Source organism: Danio rerio, chromosome 1 (assembly GCF_052040795.2).
Source record: "Danio rerio strain M-AB ecotype USA chromosome 1, GRCz13ab, whole genome shotgun sequence".
Taxonomy (NCBI): Eukaryota; Metazoa; Chordata; class Actinopteri; order Cypriniformes; family Danionidae; genus Danio; species Danio rerio.
The window spans coordinates 33843934-33863226 of record NC_141021.1 but is presented as its reverse complement, the minus strand read 5'-3'; the positions used below and the strand labels follow the sequence as shown (position 1 = coordinate 33863226).

Genomic DNA, 19293 nt, shown 5'->3' with positions numbered 1-19293 from the left:
ATGGACCCTTAAGTACGTGTGCCTTTTGAAAAGGCACCACCCCAGTGACAGCTCGTGTTCCTTTATTTCTGAAAGTTTACAAAACATTTTCATATAAAATTCCTCCAAACTTAATTGATTAGTAGTTAGCCTTAAAATATAATGTTATAAATATACTATTTTAATTCTAGACAACTAGTAAACTGTAATAAAAAGACCAGTAATTAGCTCTGGTGAGTTTGATCCTCCACCACTATACTTTAAGAATTGCTGCGGGCATATTAAAAAAAATTGATTAAACTAAATAACAAAACCCAGCAAGCATTTATTGCATTTAAAAAAAAATTTAAAGGATTGTCAACGAATATCTTATAGACATCTAGGAATAACGTAAAATTAAAATACACTATAATGAATGATTACACATGTGAGTCTGTCTAATCTGTGTATTTGATAGTCTAGTTTTGGGCTATTCTTAGATGTCTATTAGATATTGACCCACAGCCCCAATTCAGCTTTGTCTTAGTCAAGACATCTATGATTAGACATTAATTAACACAACATTACTTGGTGTGAACGGGTATTTAAAATTGTAATAATAAACCACAGTATTACATTTTTGTATGATTAATGTATCCTAGGTCTACAGTATATTCCCAGTCTCCGTTCATAAAATCAAGCAAGTCATATGTTTTGGCAGCTATTAGTAACACTAACAAAACTGGCCTCCATCACAAATGCATTTCTCCAGTCTAGCAAGTTTTATCCTTCCAAGAAAACACAAACTGCGTTCATTCCTCAGTAACCAAGGTAACAGCCACATAACTGTAGATCAGCATTAAGGTACTGTCTCATGCCTGTTAAATAATGTTACTGTACTTACCCTTTGACCTCAAACCTTTTACTCAGCATCCTCCAGTAGTGGCTGCCAAAAACCTCCAAATCCACTTCAGCAAACAGCTCTCATTCAGTGACCTCTAAACCTGTCTAATGTTCTCCAGACTGTTGTTACACTGTGCAAGCTCATTAATTCTGGCTTTGCTATTAATAATGTCTTGCTTTGTTTAAGTGTGTGTAGGTGCTTGCAGTGTCTGTTCTTAAGTGCTAACACTTAGCCCTCATCCTATCGATCTAAATGGGGACCAGTGAGAGTAATGAACGTCATTAATAATGGGAATAATGTGCGCTAACCAAATGTCCTTTGAGGTTTTTAATGTTGTGTTTCATTTTGCTCCCTGTTCCCTTTTGTAAGTATATTGTGAACACAAACCCAGGCACTAGCAAAGGTCTGGTTTATCAAGGACACTGAGTCAATTATTGTTACACTGTACAAGATTGCAATATGAAGCATAAAAAGCATATGCATATAGCATGATGGTTTTAGGGCTGGACAATATTTTGCTTCAGCATCAAGACTGTGATGTGCACACATGTTGTGTGATGTCAAGTTTGGGTAACAGGTGACCAGGCACCAAACTCTGTAGATTAATTGATAATTTAATTATAATAAAGTGGAAGTGGGGCATCATTGTGGCGTAGTGGGTAGCACGATTACCTCACAGCAAGAAGGTCACTGATTCAAGCCCCGGCTGGGTCAGTTGGCATTTCTGTGTGGAGTTTGCATTTTCTCTCCGTGTTTTCGTGGGTTTCCTCCAGGTTCTCCGGTTTTTTCCACAGTCCAAAGACATGCGTTATAGGTTGATGGAATAAACTAAAATGGCCATAACTTATATGTGTCAATGTGTATGGGTTTTTCCAGTACTGGGTTGCAGCTGGAAGAGCATTTCCTGTGTAAAACATATGCTGAGTAAGTTGGCAGTTCCTTCCGCTGTGGTGACCCCTGATGAATAAAGGGACTAAGCTGAAGGAAAATGAATGAATGAATAAAGTGAACATTTTTTCCAGTACTGGGCTGCAGCTGGAAGAGCATCCACTGTTTAAAACATATGCCGGAATAGTTGGTGGTTCACTCTGCTGTGGCGACCCCTGATAAATAAGGGACTAAGCTGAAAAAAAATAAATTAATGAATGAAAGTAAAATTTTATCGTGCATTGCATGTGTTTTTTCAAGACTTGTTACTTGGTTAAGGCCTAAACATTCCTAGAGAGCTTGAAACATTCAAACACTAAAAATATAACTTTTTTAGGTTTATCAAAGATTAAAAGTAGTGTTTAAACTTTGATTTGTGTAATTTTACACCAATTGAATTGCTGCACTTGAATACTGTTTCTGTCCCCCCATAAACATAAATAAACCTCATAAGTGCTAAAATGAGCACTTTATACAGTGCAGTTCTGTATAATGCAAGAGACAGTCTTCCTTGACAGCTGGGAATAATTAATTTAAATATATTATAGTGAATACTTACTATATTTAATATGATGAATGAATGGTGAGAGGTGAGAAAACTTAGGCTCATTCTGATTATGTACCCCTATGTACGTTTCTGGATAAAGCAAAATGCGTCCCAGGAGATACATTTTATTATTTTTTTTTGCAGTTTTTGTTTTTTACGAATCCACCAAAGGTTGCTGTGTATGCTTTTTGAGATCTCAAATTTCTCTCGCGAGTGCCATACGCACCTGCTCTTCTCACGTAAATCCACAGAGGCCACTATTGAACAACTCACAGACTGACTGACCAATGAGCTACCGGACAAACTGGTAACAGTGGAAAAGTGGTATGTAAGTGGTCAGCTGCTTAGTGAGAAGAGGAAAGGCATCATAGCATTTGTTTTAAAGATGAAATGCAGCCATACGTAACTCTGGCTACATAATTTGCAATCTCCAGAAATGTATATAGGGCTATGTTTTCAGAATGAGCCTACAGTATGTTGCAAAAACATGCCTCTGTCAGCTACAGTATAGGAGCTGTGTGAGTCCTATTGTCTCCACTTTGATAGGGTGAGTGGCTCATATGTAACATCAATAGCCCCTTTCACACATACAGTACAGACCTTTCCGGAAAATTACCAGCAATTTTCTGGAAAGGGATCATGTGTGAACAATCATTTTTTTGAAAATACTACTGAATTCGTTCCGGCATTTTTCTGGAAAGAGGAGTTGTGACATTACTAGTAATTTGCGTTTATATTTTAAATGCGATGACGTGTTCAACTCTACTCCAGCCAATCAGAACATTCAGTTGCATTTACATCTGTGCTGTTCATGACAATAAAAGCCTTTAAATATTTTTCCAGACATATTGAGCTGCTAGATGTTAGTCAGATAACGTTTATATGTTCCTTCTTAATGCCAACTGTGGAAACAATTATCGATAAAATACTTATGATACATTGCTTTTTGTTTACTTTCAAGTTGCTTGACGCGAGTGCACGTGAAGTGAAGGAGTGCTCTGGTGAGCGCCAGCACACACACATGTTTTTATTGAATTTACAATACTTATCTATCCACAGAATTTGTAATGTAGTCAAATGTGCAACCATTTAGCTGCAGTTTGCGCTTCTGCCTTTGGACGCCTCAGGGACAAAGCTACTGCATGAATGCTAAAGCTTTAAATAAAGAACGTCCTTGTCTTTGTGAACAGCGCTTTTTTGAGTTTACCAGTAAGGTCATTCCGGAACTTTTCTGAATATTTACCGGTATCTCTGTGTGAAAGGGGCTATTATCTCACAGACAGAAAATCCCAGTGCCTCGCTGTTCTGTTAATGTTGAAAACAAAACAAAAAAGGCTTACATTGGGGAAAACAAACTTTAGTGGATCAAGAGCCTAAAGCACTTTTAGTTTCACTTAAATTATGATTACGAGGATATTATCAATTAATGAACTCACTTCCGCATGGTTACTTGCACAATACCATGGCTGTATTCAGACTTTAAAGCTGCTGTGAAATGTGCAAGAAGCATTATAGAATTCCTTATGTGATGTGTCTCTGTTTGACTGTGCAGCCCTAGAAATCTTTTTTACAGTGCAAAACATGATATACATACATTAGTACACTTCTTGAAGCAAATACAAATTTAATGGTTATTGAACAGACTGGTGGTTTTAAAGCATGTGAACCGAACTGTATATGATTTGCAGCTACATGCTTTAAGAAGTTCTGCATTTATAAGATATTTATTTTGATTTTAGTGTGTGTGTTTTTTATAACAAATGGTTTGAAAAGCTGTTTCCAAAATAAACCTATTCAGTCGTGCATGTGCATGTTTCCTAATTGATTCAAAAAGTCATTAGCCTCCATTCGATGGGATTTGTGTGTTAAACTGATGAATGAACCCTGTCAGGGAATGAATGGTGTTCAGATGATGATGTATGTTATATTGTTGTAACACAGGAAAACCCTTTAGCGGTTTAAAGAAAGACCACGAATGAGTGTCCCCTGTCTGTTCTCAAAATGAGTGCACAACTGAAACAGAAAGCATATGTTTCCGATTTAGTTTGCTGGCAAAAATTCGTCAAATTACTGTCAACTTATTCTGTCATTTTATTTTCATATACTGTATCATACAGTATAACTATGTTTCTCCATCAGGCGGTGCAATATCTAAGCTGACCTCACTGAAAATCTTGCACTCAAAAGCTATTTTAAATCCAATATAAACTTTTAGGACTCTGTTAGATAGTGCTTGCTGAAAAAGTTGCGTTGGCTTATGGACCCCTAATTCCATGATACTACATCATTTTTAAAGTTTGTTTATAAGACAGTGGAACAGAATCTAGTTCCAGTAGGGCTGATTCTGGAGTGTGGTGGTGGTCTGTGAAGGCTTAATGGATTTTTCATTGAGTTCATGAGTCATCTTTCTGCTGTGCTGGATAACGGTGTCATAATTTATACATCTAGAGAGCACTTCTACACCTAAATAAGCATTTTCCCTCCCAGATCGAGACTCCCTGAAGACTTTAAGAACACATGTAGCGCGTTGATTTGACTGAGAATGACAGCAGAAAGAAGGAGAGAGGAGAAGCACGAAGCCCAGTTTTTCTGGAAAGTTTTGAGTTCATCAACTACAAAGAATATGAGAAATTAGAGGAGGGATCAGAAAGAGAAAGAAAATATTATTGCAGTTGAGCAGTGCCTTGGAGTTGTTTGTGTTCTTTAAGGGTTTGATGTCGCTTCTCCAAGTGGATGTGGTTTCTGTGTGAACTTCCCGTGTCCTACTCTTGTTTTTTTCCCTCTTTTCCCACAGATAATTTGGGCAAGATAACAGTTTGGAAATCAATCTTTTTAATCGATTCATAATAACAGAATGGCTGTGTTTCTCTGGGAAATCTCATTTGAGACATCAGAGATAAAGAAATGACATTCATTTACCCTTACTGTACACCTAGGATCCCGGGAGTTACGCTTCCTGACAAAAGTCTTGTCACTGTCTATGTTTTAGTAACAACAAATAATAACTTGACTTCTAGTTAATCACTTGGTATCAGAAGTGGCTTATATGAAGGCAATAGCCTCTAGATTATGCTTATTTTACAAAAACAAAACATGATGTCTTGATTTTAAATTATTTAATTACGACAGTAAGGTCTGACTTTGCTTAGACAAAAGTCTTCTTACTTAACAGAAATAATGTACAGTATAGAATAAGTCACAGTGCAATGGAAAAAGAATTAATATTGCATATGACTCCCATGAGCTTGGAGGACTGCATCCATACTTTACTGCAATGTCTCAAATAACATAAATAAAGTCATCTGGATTGGCAAAGAAAGTGTTCTTGCAGGACTCCCAGAGTTCGTCAAGATCCTTTGGATTCATCGTCAATGCCTCCTTCTTCATCTTATCCCAGACATGCTCAATAATGTTTACTTCTGGTCACTAGGCTGGCCAATCCTGAAGCACCTTAACCGTCAGGAACTTTGATATGACGTATGAGAAGGAGCACTATCCTGCTGAAGAATTTGCCCACTCCTGTGGTTTGTAATGTAATAGGCAGCACAAATGTCTTGATACTTGTTGATGTTGATAAAACTAGAAGTCAAGTTATTATCTGTTGCTCTTTAAATTGTGACCAACGACAAGACTAGTGTCAGGACCCGTTTAGTGCAGTGACATTTTTCAGGTTAATGATAAATCTAAACAAAATACTTTTTATTGATTTACAGCAGTTGTTCTTGACAAATGGGGTAACGTTTTGGCTTCAAAAGTATTATTTTATTATGTACTGTATATTTAAAAAAGTATATAAAACTTTTCAGGATAATGGAATATGTGCATTTAATGTATATATATATTTGAACTGAAATCTTATTTATATCATTTTATCACGAATTTCCAGAATCACAGTCCATTACTTTAATACATCAGTGTTCACCGTTTTTCAAAAATATAATAATATGTAAGGGGAAAAAGCAGCTTTGACATAATTACAGCAGAAATGCTGGAGGAAATATAATAGGTGGCCTTCAAGTCACAAAGGTTGAGGTCCATTAATTAATGGATGCTTTGTTCAATGGGATTTACAGCGTAATTATTATAAGAACAGGTCACCTAGGAACTCAGTTGCAACTTTCAGACTGAACAGGAAAAAAATGTAGATATTGTAGAGGTTGAATATATTATTCTGTAACAGTCTCAGTTTTTTTTTTTTAAATATTAGCATTATCTTGATAATCTGAAGGGTGAGATTTATTTTGCAACAACATTCCTTGTGAAAAAAGCAAACATGTGACCTGTCAGCATCAAATTGTCTAAGTAGCAAAAATATATAATTTTGAGTTTTACATCTGTAATCACGTTAGGACACTTATGACTCATGTAAAATGTATTTTTTTCTGTTTGTTTTTCCAATCATTAGACATAATAGTGCTGATTGCCTCAGTTGCTGTGGTTTCGGCGGGGAGTCAAAGCAACATTTTTGCAACGTCTGCTCTGCGAAGCTTAAGATTTCTACAAATCCTGCGAATGGTACGCATGGACCGCCGCGGAGGAACTTGGAAGCTTCTGGGATCTGTAGTTTATGCACACAGCAAGGTAACTTGATTTTTGACAAATTGTCATCTAAAATTATTTAAAAGGTTGTCTGTAAAATGAGTAGACCAATTCTAAAAGCTCAATTTGTTTTTGCAGTGATAGTCTGTGTCAAACAGCCACGTCTGAAAGTACTTTCTGTTCTTTTGTAAATATCTTCCTCGTCTGCCGATCTTCTCTAAACGTCCTCAATATCTGCTTCTCTGTCTGATAGGAACTGGTCACTGCCTGGTACATTGGGTTCCTTGTGCTCATCTTTTCCTCTTTCCTGGTTTATCTGGTGGAAAAGGAATTCAATAAAGACTTTGCCACCTATGCTGATGCATTATGGTGGGGCACGGTGAGTCTTCACATTCCACATTTCTACATAATGGTACATTCTATCAGAGTCCAGGTAATAGTCTGGTCTATACTGAGCTTTACAAAACAACTCATTCATATTTAATGTGGTGCCAGATTCATGTTCTAGCACCTTGGTGCCTCTTGTACAGTTATTATTCTGGGCCATTTTTCCCGCTCTTGCTAATGTCCAACATTACTTGAAAATTGCAAAGCACTCTGGTTTTAGTTTAATATGAACCTTGATATCAAATTTCACTCATAATTTAAGACTCTCTCCCTTTTTTAGCGTTTTGATCATCACCTTCTACCTTGTTTGGGAAATTGAAACCTTTTCCATATAGATTATTACGTGGCACCATTAGATTCCATTTCCATGAAGAAAGAAAGTAATCACGATGACACAAATTGAGAAAATGACGCCATTTCTGGTCTCGCTCGATAGCCTTTGACTGTTCAGAGAATATAGTTCAGGCAGGATTTTTCAACCCAAAGGAAAAAAGACAAAGGGAATTCTCAGGCATAAATTAAGAGACTACAGATATATATGCAAATAAATATACAGTATATAGAATTGTGTAGTACAGCATTGTTAAATTTACCCAGAATTATTTTATACCAATAAATTTGTAAATTTATACCAAAAAAATGTTTGGCAGTGTAATCATGCATACATTTCTCTCTTTTATATTAAATCAAATTCAGTCAAACTATGTATGCATAACTCGGATTTGCATTGCAGAAACATTAGGCAGATGCCAAACTGCTTCACCCAAAAAAACATAAACTAAAAGGATGACAACTTTATTTAACACCTTTTCTCTTGTATGAAGGATGAAGATGATTTCTGGGCCAATGTATTTTAAATAGTAATTTACTATTTCTGGTTTATGCCATATTAATGATTTGGAATAGCCTTGTTTGTGGTATTGTGACATAAAAAAAGTGACTACATATACTGTACATATACTGTACATGGGTAATTATAGAATTTTAAGAACATTTTTCATCTCCAATAGATAAATCTTCTAAACTTTACAGCAAATCAATCACTGAAACAGTTTTGAATAATAAACAGATAAAAAGTATATTAAGTTATTCCTAAAAATATATTTGTGTCTGTGTTCAGGGACATTTTGCCTTAAAGACTTCCTCTGTACCTATTTTTGACAGTCTCTGCCTCTTAAATCATGCATTTAGCTTCAGTGTCATGAAACAATAAAATTTAAGTCAAATTTAAGTCCAAAAGTGTTTACACTAGGCCTAGGGTAAATAAACATTTTCATGACACATTTATTCATTCATTCATTTATTCATTCATTTATATATTCATTCATTCATTGATTCATTCATTTTATTTTCGGCTTAGTCCCTTTATTAATCTGGGGTCGCCACAGCGGTAGGAACCGCCAACTCATCCAGCACGTTTTTATGCAGCGGATACCCTTCTGGCCGCAACCCATCTCTAGGAAACATCCACACACACTCATTCACACTCTACGAACAATTTAGCCTACCCAATTCACCTTTACCACATGTCTTTGAACTGTGGGGGAAACCGGAGCTCACGGAGGAAACCCACGCGAACACAAGGAGAACATGCAAACTCCACACAGAAACGCCAACTGACCCAGCCGAGGCTCAAACCAGCGACCTTCTTGCTGTGAGGTGGCAGCACTACCTACTTCACCACTGCATCGCCCCATTCATTCATTCATTCATTTATTCATTCATTCATTCAATCATTCTCATTCATTCATTTTATTTTTCTGCTTAGTCTCTTTAGTAATCCTGGGTAGCCAAAGCGGAACTGCCAACTTATCCAGCATATGTGTTGTTATGCAGCTTATGCCCTTACAGCTGCAACCCATTACTGGGAAACACCCATACACACTCATTAACATACATACACTAACAACAATTTAGCTTACTCAATTCACCTATAGCGCATGTCTTTGGAGTGTGGGGCAAACCGGAGCACCAGGAAACCCACACAAACATGGGGAGAACATGCAAACTCCACACTGACCCAGCCGAGTCTCTAACCAGCAACCTTCTTGCTGTGAGTCAATTGAGCTACCCACCGTGCCACCGTGACGCTATTTCATGACACATCTATTTTTTATTATTTGTCATTTCAGTTGTAAAAAATACAATTTGTGTTAAAACTTTTATATGTTTAAAGCACTGATAGAAAAAGCATATGAATTGCTGCAAATAATGTCGCCTCCACTGATAAGATGGCATTAAGGCATGTCAGTATTCTTTTCTCATTCGTTTGTACAAATGCTTAGGATACACTAATAGAGATTAATAATTAATAATTTGTCTGTATGCCCTGTAGTTTCTATCGTGTATCTAGCATCTAGAGCTAAAGCGCAAAATGGTGGAAAATGTCAACTTTGTTATTGTTAGCTGGGTTATAAATATTGAAAATATTTTTACTGTTTAAAAATATTGAAAATAAATTAAGCAGCAATTAGTAACAGAATCAGATGTTCACTTTCACTCAAGCATTCTGCATGGGTTTACACAAAGTCCTTTTAAGGCAAGTCATTACCCTTGGCGGTGATCTTTAAAACACCTCTCGGGTAGTATGCTTGGGCATTCTGTCTGAATGGGGAAACATCAAATTCTCCAAAATTGTTTGCCAGGCTTACGATTACATTACATATTTGGAACCACCAATACAATTAAACAACAGCTGTCTCATAAGTTTAGTTTTTAAATGAGCAATTCTTTAGGTTGCCCAAGTTAATGCGCATGCACACTAGGAAAAAGATACAGACACCAACCTCATTTATGGGCGTTCTACACATTATCATCCTCTGAATAATGATTATCTGATTGCACTGGTCTTCTGAAGTAATCCACAACTTGGTCTTTATGTTTAATCTGGTTCAGAAATGACAGTGACTCTTTGTTTTCAACTTTGTGAGTGTTTCAGTAGTTCCTGTTATGTGATGTGCGTTTGACTGTCCCTCACTTTTGTTTCATACAGATTACAAAACCAATAAACTTTTGTTTTCAAGTGCACCTTGTTCATTTAAAAGTTAAAACTGATTCCAAGCTTTATGTGGTTATGTTTCATATGTCTGTGAAGCAAGTATTAGCTGAGATTGCGGTGTGTTTGTTGACCACAAAGCCAAATTGGTTACAAGTTTCTCCATCAGTCTATAGCAGGGATCACCAAACTTGTTCCTTCAGGTCCGGTGTCCGGATTTTAACTCCAACCCTAATCAATCACACCTCAACAAGCTAATCAAGGTCTTACTAGATATACTTAAAACTCACAGGCAAGTGTGTTGAGGCAAGTTGGAGCTAAACCCTGCAGGGCACCGGACCTCCAGGAACGAGATTGGTGACCCCTGATCTATAGCGATCAATGTTTGGCTCCTGTACTAGTAAGTCGGGGTTTATTCGCCATATTAACCGTTACATTTTTCCCCTTTTAAAACTATAGGAGTGGCATGTCTTGTGTATTCTATAGTCTTTGGTTTACATTAATAATGGATTCAGTTTACTGTAAATTAAACAGTTGTTGTTTATCATTTATCATTCCAGTCCATAAAAACCTGATTGTAAATATATCCTTAAATTCCTAAAAATACTCACAATTCATATAAGCTTTACAAATGTAAATACATTTTAGTATTTGTTCATAAACATTTTTTAATGTGAGTCCTCCTATGAAATTTAGTCATTCCCTCTTATAATAATAATACATTTAACAAAGTTATCAACTTGTCTGTGTATCTATTTATTTTAACTGTAATGTAGTTACAAGTATATTGTGAGGATATGGTTACTTATTAATTTTTTTTCTTTTTAAATAGATCACTCTAACCACTATTGGATATGGGGATAAGACTCCTAAAACCTGGACCGGACGAATGCTGTCTGCTGGCTTCGCTTTGCTCGGCATCTCCTTTTTCACACTGCCTGCGGTAAACCTTACACACACACACACACCAAAAAGCATTCTCACATTGTGCCTAGTGTCTCTACACTAATTACAGTATTAATTCAGTGCTTGTGTTTATTGTCACTCCTCCAGATACAACACTGATAATAAAAATGAAAAAATAAATAAATCAATTACAAATCATTTGCATAATTGAAATTGTTTCCAATGTTTTTCTTGGTTTCCAGGCTGCTCTGCACAATCAAATCTTATTATTAGCATATTATTTTTTTTCATAAAGCCGAAAAATGATATATTTGTGAGGCACATTGCTCGCAGTGCCACCAACAGAGAGTGTGTTTAGAGAATACAAATGTAGTGTTCATACAACACTACAAAACGAATGAGTAAACAGAGAGTACTAATACCAAGTGAAACAAGTATATATATTTTTTAAATTCAGACAGTAAATATACATTCAAAACCAAGTGCAGTGTTGTCCATTTTTCATGATATGGTTCTTTTTCACTTGCAGGGTATTTTGGGTTCAGGTTTTGCCTTGAAGGTTCAAGAGCAGCACAGACAGAAGCACTTCGAGAAGAGAAGGAACCCTGCTGCCTGCCTCATACAGGTCAGACACAAGAGCTATTAATCTGCCTTCATATTGAGTGATATTACACAATCTGGTACAATAAAACTTGGTTTATAGTGTCATAAAGACTCATGTCCCTTTTTAGAGTACTGTTTGGTCCTGTGTCTTTTTATGTAACTGTTATTCATGTCTGAATGCACCACAATGTTTGTCTGTGTTGCCTGATGAATCTTTTATGACTATCTGAGACAGCAGATAGTCCTAGCTAAAAACTTGCTCCAAATATGATTCACTTTACTGCAAAAAGACTTTGTTTGCTTAGACATCCAGTGTTTCACTGGTTTTAAAGGGTCATGAAAATATTCTTTAGGACTAGTTAGTTCTTGTAAGAAAGAAGAGAGACAAATAACAAAGAACAGCAACAACTGGTTTTATGGTTCTGTATTGTATAGATTGAAGTATTTATCTAAGCTGTTTGATTGGTTATCAAGAAGCTTTGTAAATTAGTGATAAACTACAAAAACTGAGGAGGTGTGAATGACAATTTATGCCACACAGGAACCCTTAAAGCGAAACAGCACACTCATTTTTGATCCATGAACACATTTCTTACTGTAACCAATCCCACAGTGTGAAGCTGTCATAGGGTGCCATTAAGATTTGATGAAACTTTTTTTTTTTTTTATCACAATAATTAAAGAATATTTTGGTGTGGTTTATGTTGAAATGTGGCTGATTCAGGATTTTTATAAAAACATATCACTGCCACACTAAAAGATTTTTGGGAAAAACATATTATGTCTTGGTGTTAATTTCGTCAGCAGAAATGACTTGAAACAAACTTGGCAGGCCTGCTGCAGCAGTATTGTTACTGAGTGTGCGCCCTCTGATTCAATCACACATAAACAGCACAGTGCTTATGCTGATTATAAATAAAATAATGTTGGCTATTTTTGATCTTTTTGACTAGATATAGTTTCACTGTTCATTCATTAGATGAGAGACTCAGAGCACACACAGTCTTAGTTTTTAGTCACATTACTGGCCCAGCAGACCTGTTAAGTTTGTTTGTTTTAAGGCATAGGCAACAAATATTGTATCGCTTATTTTCATTGATGAATTTAACACTGCTGTGTCTAAAATGTACAAAATCACTGATATCTTTCTTGTGTTTTTTACTTGACTACGTTTACATGGACATCAATAATCAAATTATTTGCCTTAATCTAAATAAGACAATATGATTAAGATATTTACATAAGTTGCTTTTTGAATGTTCCTTTCATGATCCCATTTTACATGTTAAGCACATAATTTAATTAATGTCTTTGCATCACTGCACTATCCACATTTCCTCCAGAGTTTCATGTAATTTTAATTTTTAGTTAAATTTTTAGTTTAAAGTTTAATTTTTAATTTGTCGACAAACTGCAGTTTGGCACTTTCACTTTCATTCAGGAACGTTTCATGCATGCCACCTGTAACAAATGAGATATTGGATGCAGGGAAGAGTATCGTTTTGATAGAATTTGAGACCGCATGCCATATTGGGATTTTTTTTTCACAATTCAGGTGTCTGTGGTCCTTTACTGACTCGGGAGGTTCAGAGGATAGTGTCAAACAGCCGTGTGTGTATAGACTATCCTGTCACAAAATGGGGTGAAAGTCCTAAATGATGGTAATAGCTTGATTGTGGTGTTTACATGTCTGTACTGCACTTCAGTAATGCAACTAAAATTGGCATACTCTTTACATGGTAGACTTTTAATCAGATTATTGTCTTCAATCGTATTACAATCGGATTATTGGTGTCCATGTAAACGTACTCAATGTCATATCATATAAATATAAGAAAGCAAAATTCATATGGGGGATTTTTTAGTTTATACTCTATGTTGTTACTCTATAATTAGTAATATTCTTCTAATGGCATTCTAGGCTTCATCATGCATTGAACGCATTTGGTCTTCTAAGGGTGCTTTCACACCTAGACTTTTGTTTCGTTTTTGTTTTCTTTTCGTTTGCCCAGTTAGAGTGGTTCTTTTGCCATATGTGAATCCACTAATCGCTCACGAATCCGCGCCAAAACAATCGATCCGCTCCGGAGTTCGTTTTAATTGAGCCGAGACCACCTCATTCAGGCGATCTCTGCTTGATTGAAACGAACTTCACCCGAAGTTAACCCGATTATATCACTGTGTTTTATGGATATGTAATAGGCATACGGCTATATGAAGAGAGTTATGAGTAGGGCAGAAGGTCATTCAACAGACATCCCGAGTCTCCCGCAAATGCACAGAGACTTCCGTATGCCCGCAAACGAGTGATAATCTCCCGATAATCACCAACTCCCTCCCGGTCCTCAAATACGTTGCGCATCCTTCTCAACCCTTCCCACCGCATCCCTCTTCGCTCGTCAGACACGTCACGCGCACCTTTTCAAACACTACCAAACCACCACCTCCCTTGACAGCTGAGCAGGACTTAATCACACATGACTTGTTTTAGCTCTTTTGGTCTGTTTAGAAACTTTGCAGTGTGAAAGCGAACGGCACTAAGAACAAATAGCAACAATGTAACAATTTTAATCTCTGTTTCGGAACAACTGAATCGATTCACAGGTGTGAAAGCACCCTAAGACATGTTTTGAAAAGACTTTGTTTATGAAAATATTTATGTTAAATTTTGCACACTCCTTTTGTCATGCACAATTTTGATAAAGCTCATAATTAAGTACTCTTATGGTTAAATTTCTATAGTTCCTATTGTTAAATTTAATCTTTTGTGATGTGCAACACATGCAGGGATCTTTTTTTAATCTCTTTTATGTCAGGGAGTTTGCAGAAAAGAGTTTCCAGTTGCAGCACTGAACAGAAAACTATGTTTACTGACAGGGCAAGACACTGATAGATAGACAAAGGTAAACAGTAGGGGCAGTATTATGTAGGGAAGCCAGTCAGGCAGGGACAAGAGAGCACTGGAATCTAAGGGCAGTGCTGGATAGAACCAGAAGCATTAACACCAGACAGGTAGGCCTGAAAAATCACTGACCAGGGGGAACAGGATGAAGGGCAGTACTGGAACCAGCTTAAGACAAACATTCGAAACAAGACAGGACAGCAACCAGGCAGTGGTAACAATGTGACCAAAGAAAAAATAGTGCAAGAAAACTATAACTAGATCTTTAAAATAAGATATTAAGCATTAAGAAATGCATACAAATCCAAAAGTCACAAATAACATTGACTGATTAGGGAAATAGATTGATTTAAAAAGAAGAAACAAAGACTTCTGTAAATGTAGAATCTCAAACTAAACTTAATTGAAATAGAAAAAAAAACACAAAAGAAAAACAACTACAAGACAGAGACAGACAGTAAGATTGGGGGTGGGGGATGAACTAAAATGAAACAGATGAGGAATAGTATTAAACAAAAACAAAACAGAAAAAAGCAAAGCAAGGATACAAGCAAAGCCAAGGCTTTGCTTGCAACAAAGAGTTATAAAAAAATTTCCTGAATGTGTTGCAAAATATATTAAGGATTCTTCTATGAAATGTTTTTCTGCTCACGATGTTTTACTCTCCTTAATCCTGAATAAGGCTGCGTGGCGATATTACTCCACAGATGGTAGTCGTCCTTACCTTCAGGCCACTTGGCATCATTATGAATCTACAATTCCTATCCGGAGGCATGTATTGGTGCCTGCTCTGACCGAAAAACCTGTGTAGTTTTTTTTTACTAATCTGCTTTTTTTTTCCTTTTTGTTTTTCTTTTTTTCTTCTCTTTATCTTCTTTGGGCTTGTTCTTCTTCTGTCTTTTCCTCTTCTACTTTTATCCCTCGTTCTTTTGGTTTTATATATTTTTGCATGTAGTGTGTGTGGCGTAGCTATGCGGCTGATGAGAACTCGGTTTCCGTTGCTACCTGGAAACCTCATTTGAAGGCGTTGCATACCTGCAGTCCTACAAAGTAGGTACAAACCCCTGGCAGTGGCTTTTTAAAACTTATCCTTTCTGAATCCTTCGTTCCTCCATTTTGTCCACAAAGAGAAATTTCCCTCTGTTTGTTTGTGTTACTTTATTGTGTCTCCTACAAATATGTCCCATTCTTTTTTTCATGTTTCATATTTTCTTCACTTCAGCATTCAACAAACTATATTTGTCCATTATGTATTATAGACTTATAGACATCCACATGAATCATAATGTTACAGACAAAAGCAGGTCTAATGTAGGTCTAGCTGTCTGTGAAATCATCTGATTACAGTCTTTCTCCCAAAGTGAAAGGGAAAAAAAGCAAATGGACAGTAATGCTTCGCTCAATTTTACATTTCTACCTTCACTCTGTTTCATAATGCCTCAATCATGGACAAAGTGAATATGCTGTAGAGTTCTAGCTTGGTAAATATTATTAGCAGAAAATGTCAAATTGTCAAGATGATTAAGAAAAAGCCTTACCACTTACCAAAGTTTACCATTCACATGTATCCTTTTAAGCCATAATGCCTGTTAAAATAGACCTTTTTAGAATAAACAAGATATTTAGCAGGACTCCGAATGTATATGATACATTAATTTGCCTGAGCTTCTGAATTTCTTGCAATGCAATGCATGTTTTGGTATGAATGTGAATGCTAATGTTTTGAACTGGCTGTTGCTTTTGGTGCATTAGTATGCATGATATATGTCATGGTAAATTGTATTAAATGAATCTGAAGACTACTTTAGATACATGCCAAACATCTCACTTGTATGTGTTTTTCTTTCTATATCACCTTCTGACACCAAAAGGAAGGATCAGGGAGAGTCAGCAACAAGGTTTGTATTATTCCATGCCATATAATGTAAATAATTTACATTTGAGCGATGCTTTAGCTTTTGTTAGTCTAAGCAAATAAATCTAATTTTGGAAGTCTGTTAGAGATTTGTGGATTCTTGCATTGTATTGTGATTATCTAGTTATGATTTCAGTTTCTCTTTATCACCTTAACTGTCGCCCCAACTTTTTGAACACAGACATGAAAATAACATGTTCAACTTGAATGAAGCTCAATCTTCAATGCTATAAATTTAAGCTAAACTGTGCCTTTTTTGTTATTAAAAGAAAAGTGTAAACGTTATTGTAACACATAAAATTTGTATTTTTCGAAACGTGTTCTATCCTAAAATCAAAGCTAAATATGTGAACAAAATATATTCCAATTTTAAAGTTGATATCTCTATAAATTACAATTTCAGTAAGATTTAGTTTGACCGCAGTATCAAACAATCACCAGATGACATTTAGTTAACATTGATGACCTTATAAGGTCACCCCCTATGTTTTGAAGAATATTAACTGTATTTTGTTTCATGCTTCTGACAATATTTGTGAAGTAAACATACAATTCTAAACTAGTATGGACAGTCTGGTGATATTTATTTGAACTTAGCCTCTAAAAAATCTAAAAACATCTCAACAAAATTTTACATGTGGATTGCTGTAGCAAAGTAATGCTTTATGTCTCTGATAAATATACTTGTTGCAAATTAATCAATGACTGTTACTCACTAAAAGCTATTTAAAAATCCCTCACCATATATGGAAAATCAAAATTTTAAGCTATTAAGTTATGTACAGTAAGTCATCATTGCGTTTAGACTACAATGTTACAGTTTAAAAATGTAACTGTAAAAGGTCCCACATGTTAGAAGTCTGCATAAATTGCTGAATAAAGCGCGGGATCGGTCGGTAACTGGTGTAATTTGAACGGGAGCATGCAGTCTAGCAATATCCCTCAGGACTCCCGAACAAGCGAGCACGTGTATGTGTGTGTGTGTGTGTGTGTGCGTGTGTGTGTGTGTGCTTATACAGACAGCTTGTTATAGGCTGTCTGGACTCTGTCTGTATCTTGTAGCTAGGTGGTTTTTGGTTTTGTTCAGCGGGGGTTGTTTTTTGTTTGGTATCGTTAGCGGAAACGGTCACGGCGGGTAGAAAACGGGGCGAGACGGGCAGCGGGACAACAAATGCTGAATATAAGCGGGAACGGTCAGGTTCGGACTAAAACCTGGCAGAAGTGGAATTAAAAATTTAGTCCCGCGCAGATCTCTACCACAGGTTGTAGGGTAACATTAAAAGTGTTTCAATTTATTACTCTTCCAGCTTAATGTAACATAACGTAACAGAAATTGTGGTAAAATATGCATTTAGAAGACTGTTACAAAAATATATAGCTGGTAATGATTAGTCAGTGGTGGTGGGATGATGACAGTTAAATATTCTTACTTTGTTGTACAATGGAGTTTCAGATGTTGACTTCATATACTGTAGGTGTCTTTTAATTATGGATTTGTTTATTAATATTTCAATTAAATATTACAGCAGGGAATTTGCTATCTTTTTCATACACTTGTGACTCATTTTATAATTTTATTTTCATATTCAACCAACAACTTCACAAATCAGAGTTTCTCTAATTGATTTATTTATTATATTTTCTTTTCTGAGGACAAAATAGGGTTTCACATTTGACCAGTTGCTTCCTCTGGTGTCTGTTTACTGTCATCTGCTAAGTGCACTCGCGTGTTTCATTACACATATACACATTGAGCAGATGGAATACGAAATTACAAATAATGGAGATGTATTCATGTTTTCATGTTTTGTCACTTGCCAGACAAATGTGATTATTGGGGCAGTGGCTTCAATTAGAGAGAGGAAATAATGGAGATGAGAAAGTCAAAATAGACTGTTTGAATGACTGCATTACACACCAGCTACTAATGCAGAGTGTCATCAGCCCAAATACCAGAGAGAACTAGTCGTGTCATTTGCATAATTATTGAATCAATTAAGCATTTATATTAAACCATAATGACGTGGCCCAATGAACAATGACAAACTAAATCATTTTCACATTATCGTGAATTTCTAAAAGTGAATCACATGTTTCAAAAAGGTGTTTAGATATGATGCTATGGTTGGTTCTAACCAGTTGTTTTGCGTGAAACCACCATCCATCCGCTCATTTATGTTGCACTACTCATCAATGACCAAGAGGCAATGATACCATAATTAGCATAGTTGCTAATGTGACATTATTGAGCAGAAGTGGATGACTCACTGCAGTGCTGCATTTTTGAGTGGCCGCTGCTCTTTTCTCTGACTCATGTTCAGCTGTCTGTCCTATTGTTCTTTGTGAAATAGAGAGGACTGAATAACTGGATACATATAATGATTTTTCACAAGTGTTCTGCTAAAAAATATACACAGTCTTTTTTGTGGGATGTAGAGAAGAGCTTAACAATGGAAGTCATATGAAATATTATCTCAGTGTGGCCTTTCAGTCAAAGTACGCACAATAAGAGAGGGTGAAAAATCTTCTCATCTGCAGTAGTTTGTCACATGGGTTTCAGGCAGACTGTATAAAAACCTGTGACGTAACCTGTAGGTTTCCAAAGAACACAAATTAAGCTACAACTGGACAGGGTAAGCTGTCACCATCTTGTCAGCGCATCATCACATCGTCTGCGCATTACTCCCGGTTATCGAAAATGGGCGGGGAC

The 19293-nt window shown here is 36.2% G+C and overlaps 1 protein-coding gene across 5 annotated transcripts in view; it reads left to right on the top strand.

The window, feature by feature from the left end:
• kcnq5b (potassium voltage-gated channel, KQT-like subfamily, member 5b) overlaps nt 1-19293 on the top strand; it is a 197374-nt gene that overhangs the window by 156044 nt on the left and 22037 nt on the right. For 2 of the 5 annotated variants that reach the window (XR_015476651.1, XM_087237305.1), the window contains exons 4-9: nt 6742-6917; nt 7129-7254; nt 11090-11200; nt 11693-11788; nt 15624-15718; nt 16540-16566. Coding sequence is in view for 2 of the 5 variants with exons in the window: in XM_087237305.1 (XP_087093431.1) it covers nt 6742-6917; nt 7129-7254; nt 11090-11200; nt 11693-11788; nt 15624-15718; nt 16540-16566 (631 nt within the window). In the remaining 3 variants the exon portion in view is untranslated. Of the gene's footprint in view, nt 1-6741; nt 6918-7128; nt 7255-11089; nt 11201-11692; nt 11789-12288; nt 12555-12802; nt 15719-16539; nt 16567-19293 lie in introns of those variants that run through there. The other 3 variants (XM_087237306.1, XM_087237307.1, XM_087237308.1) reach the window with 3 other exon arrangements.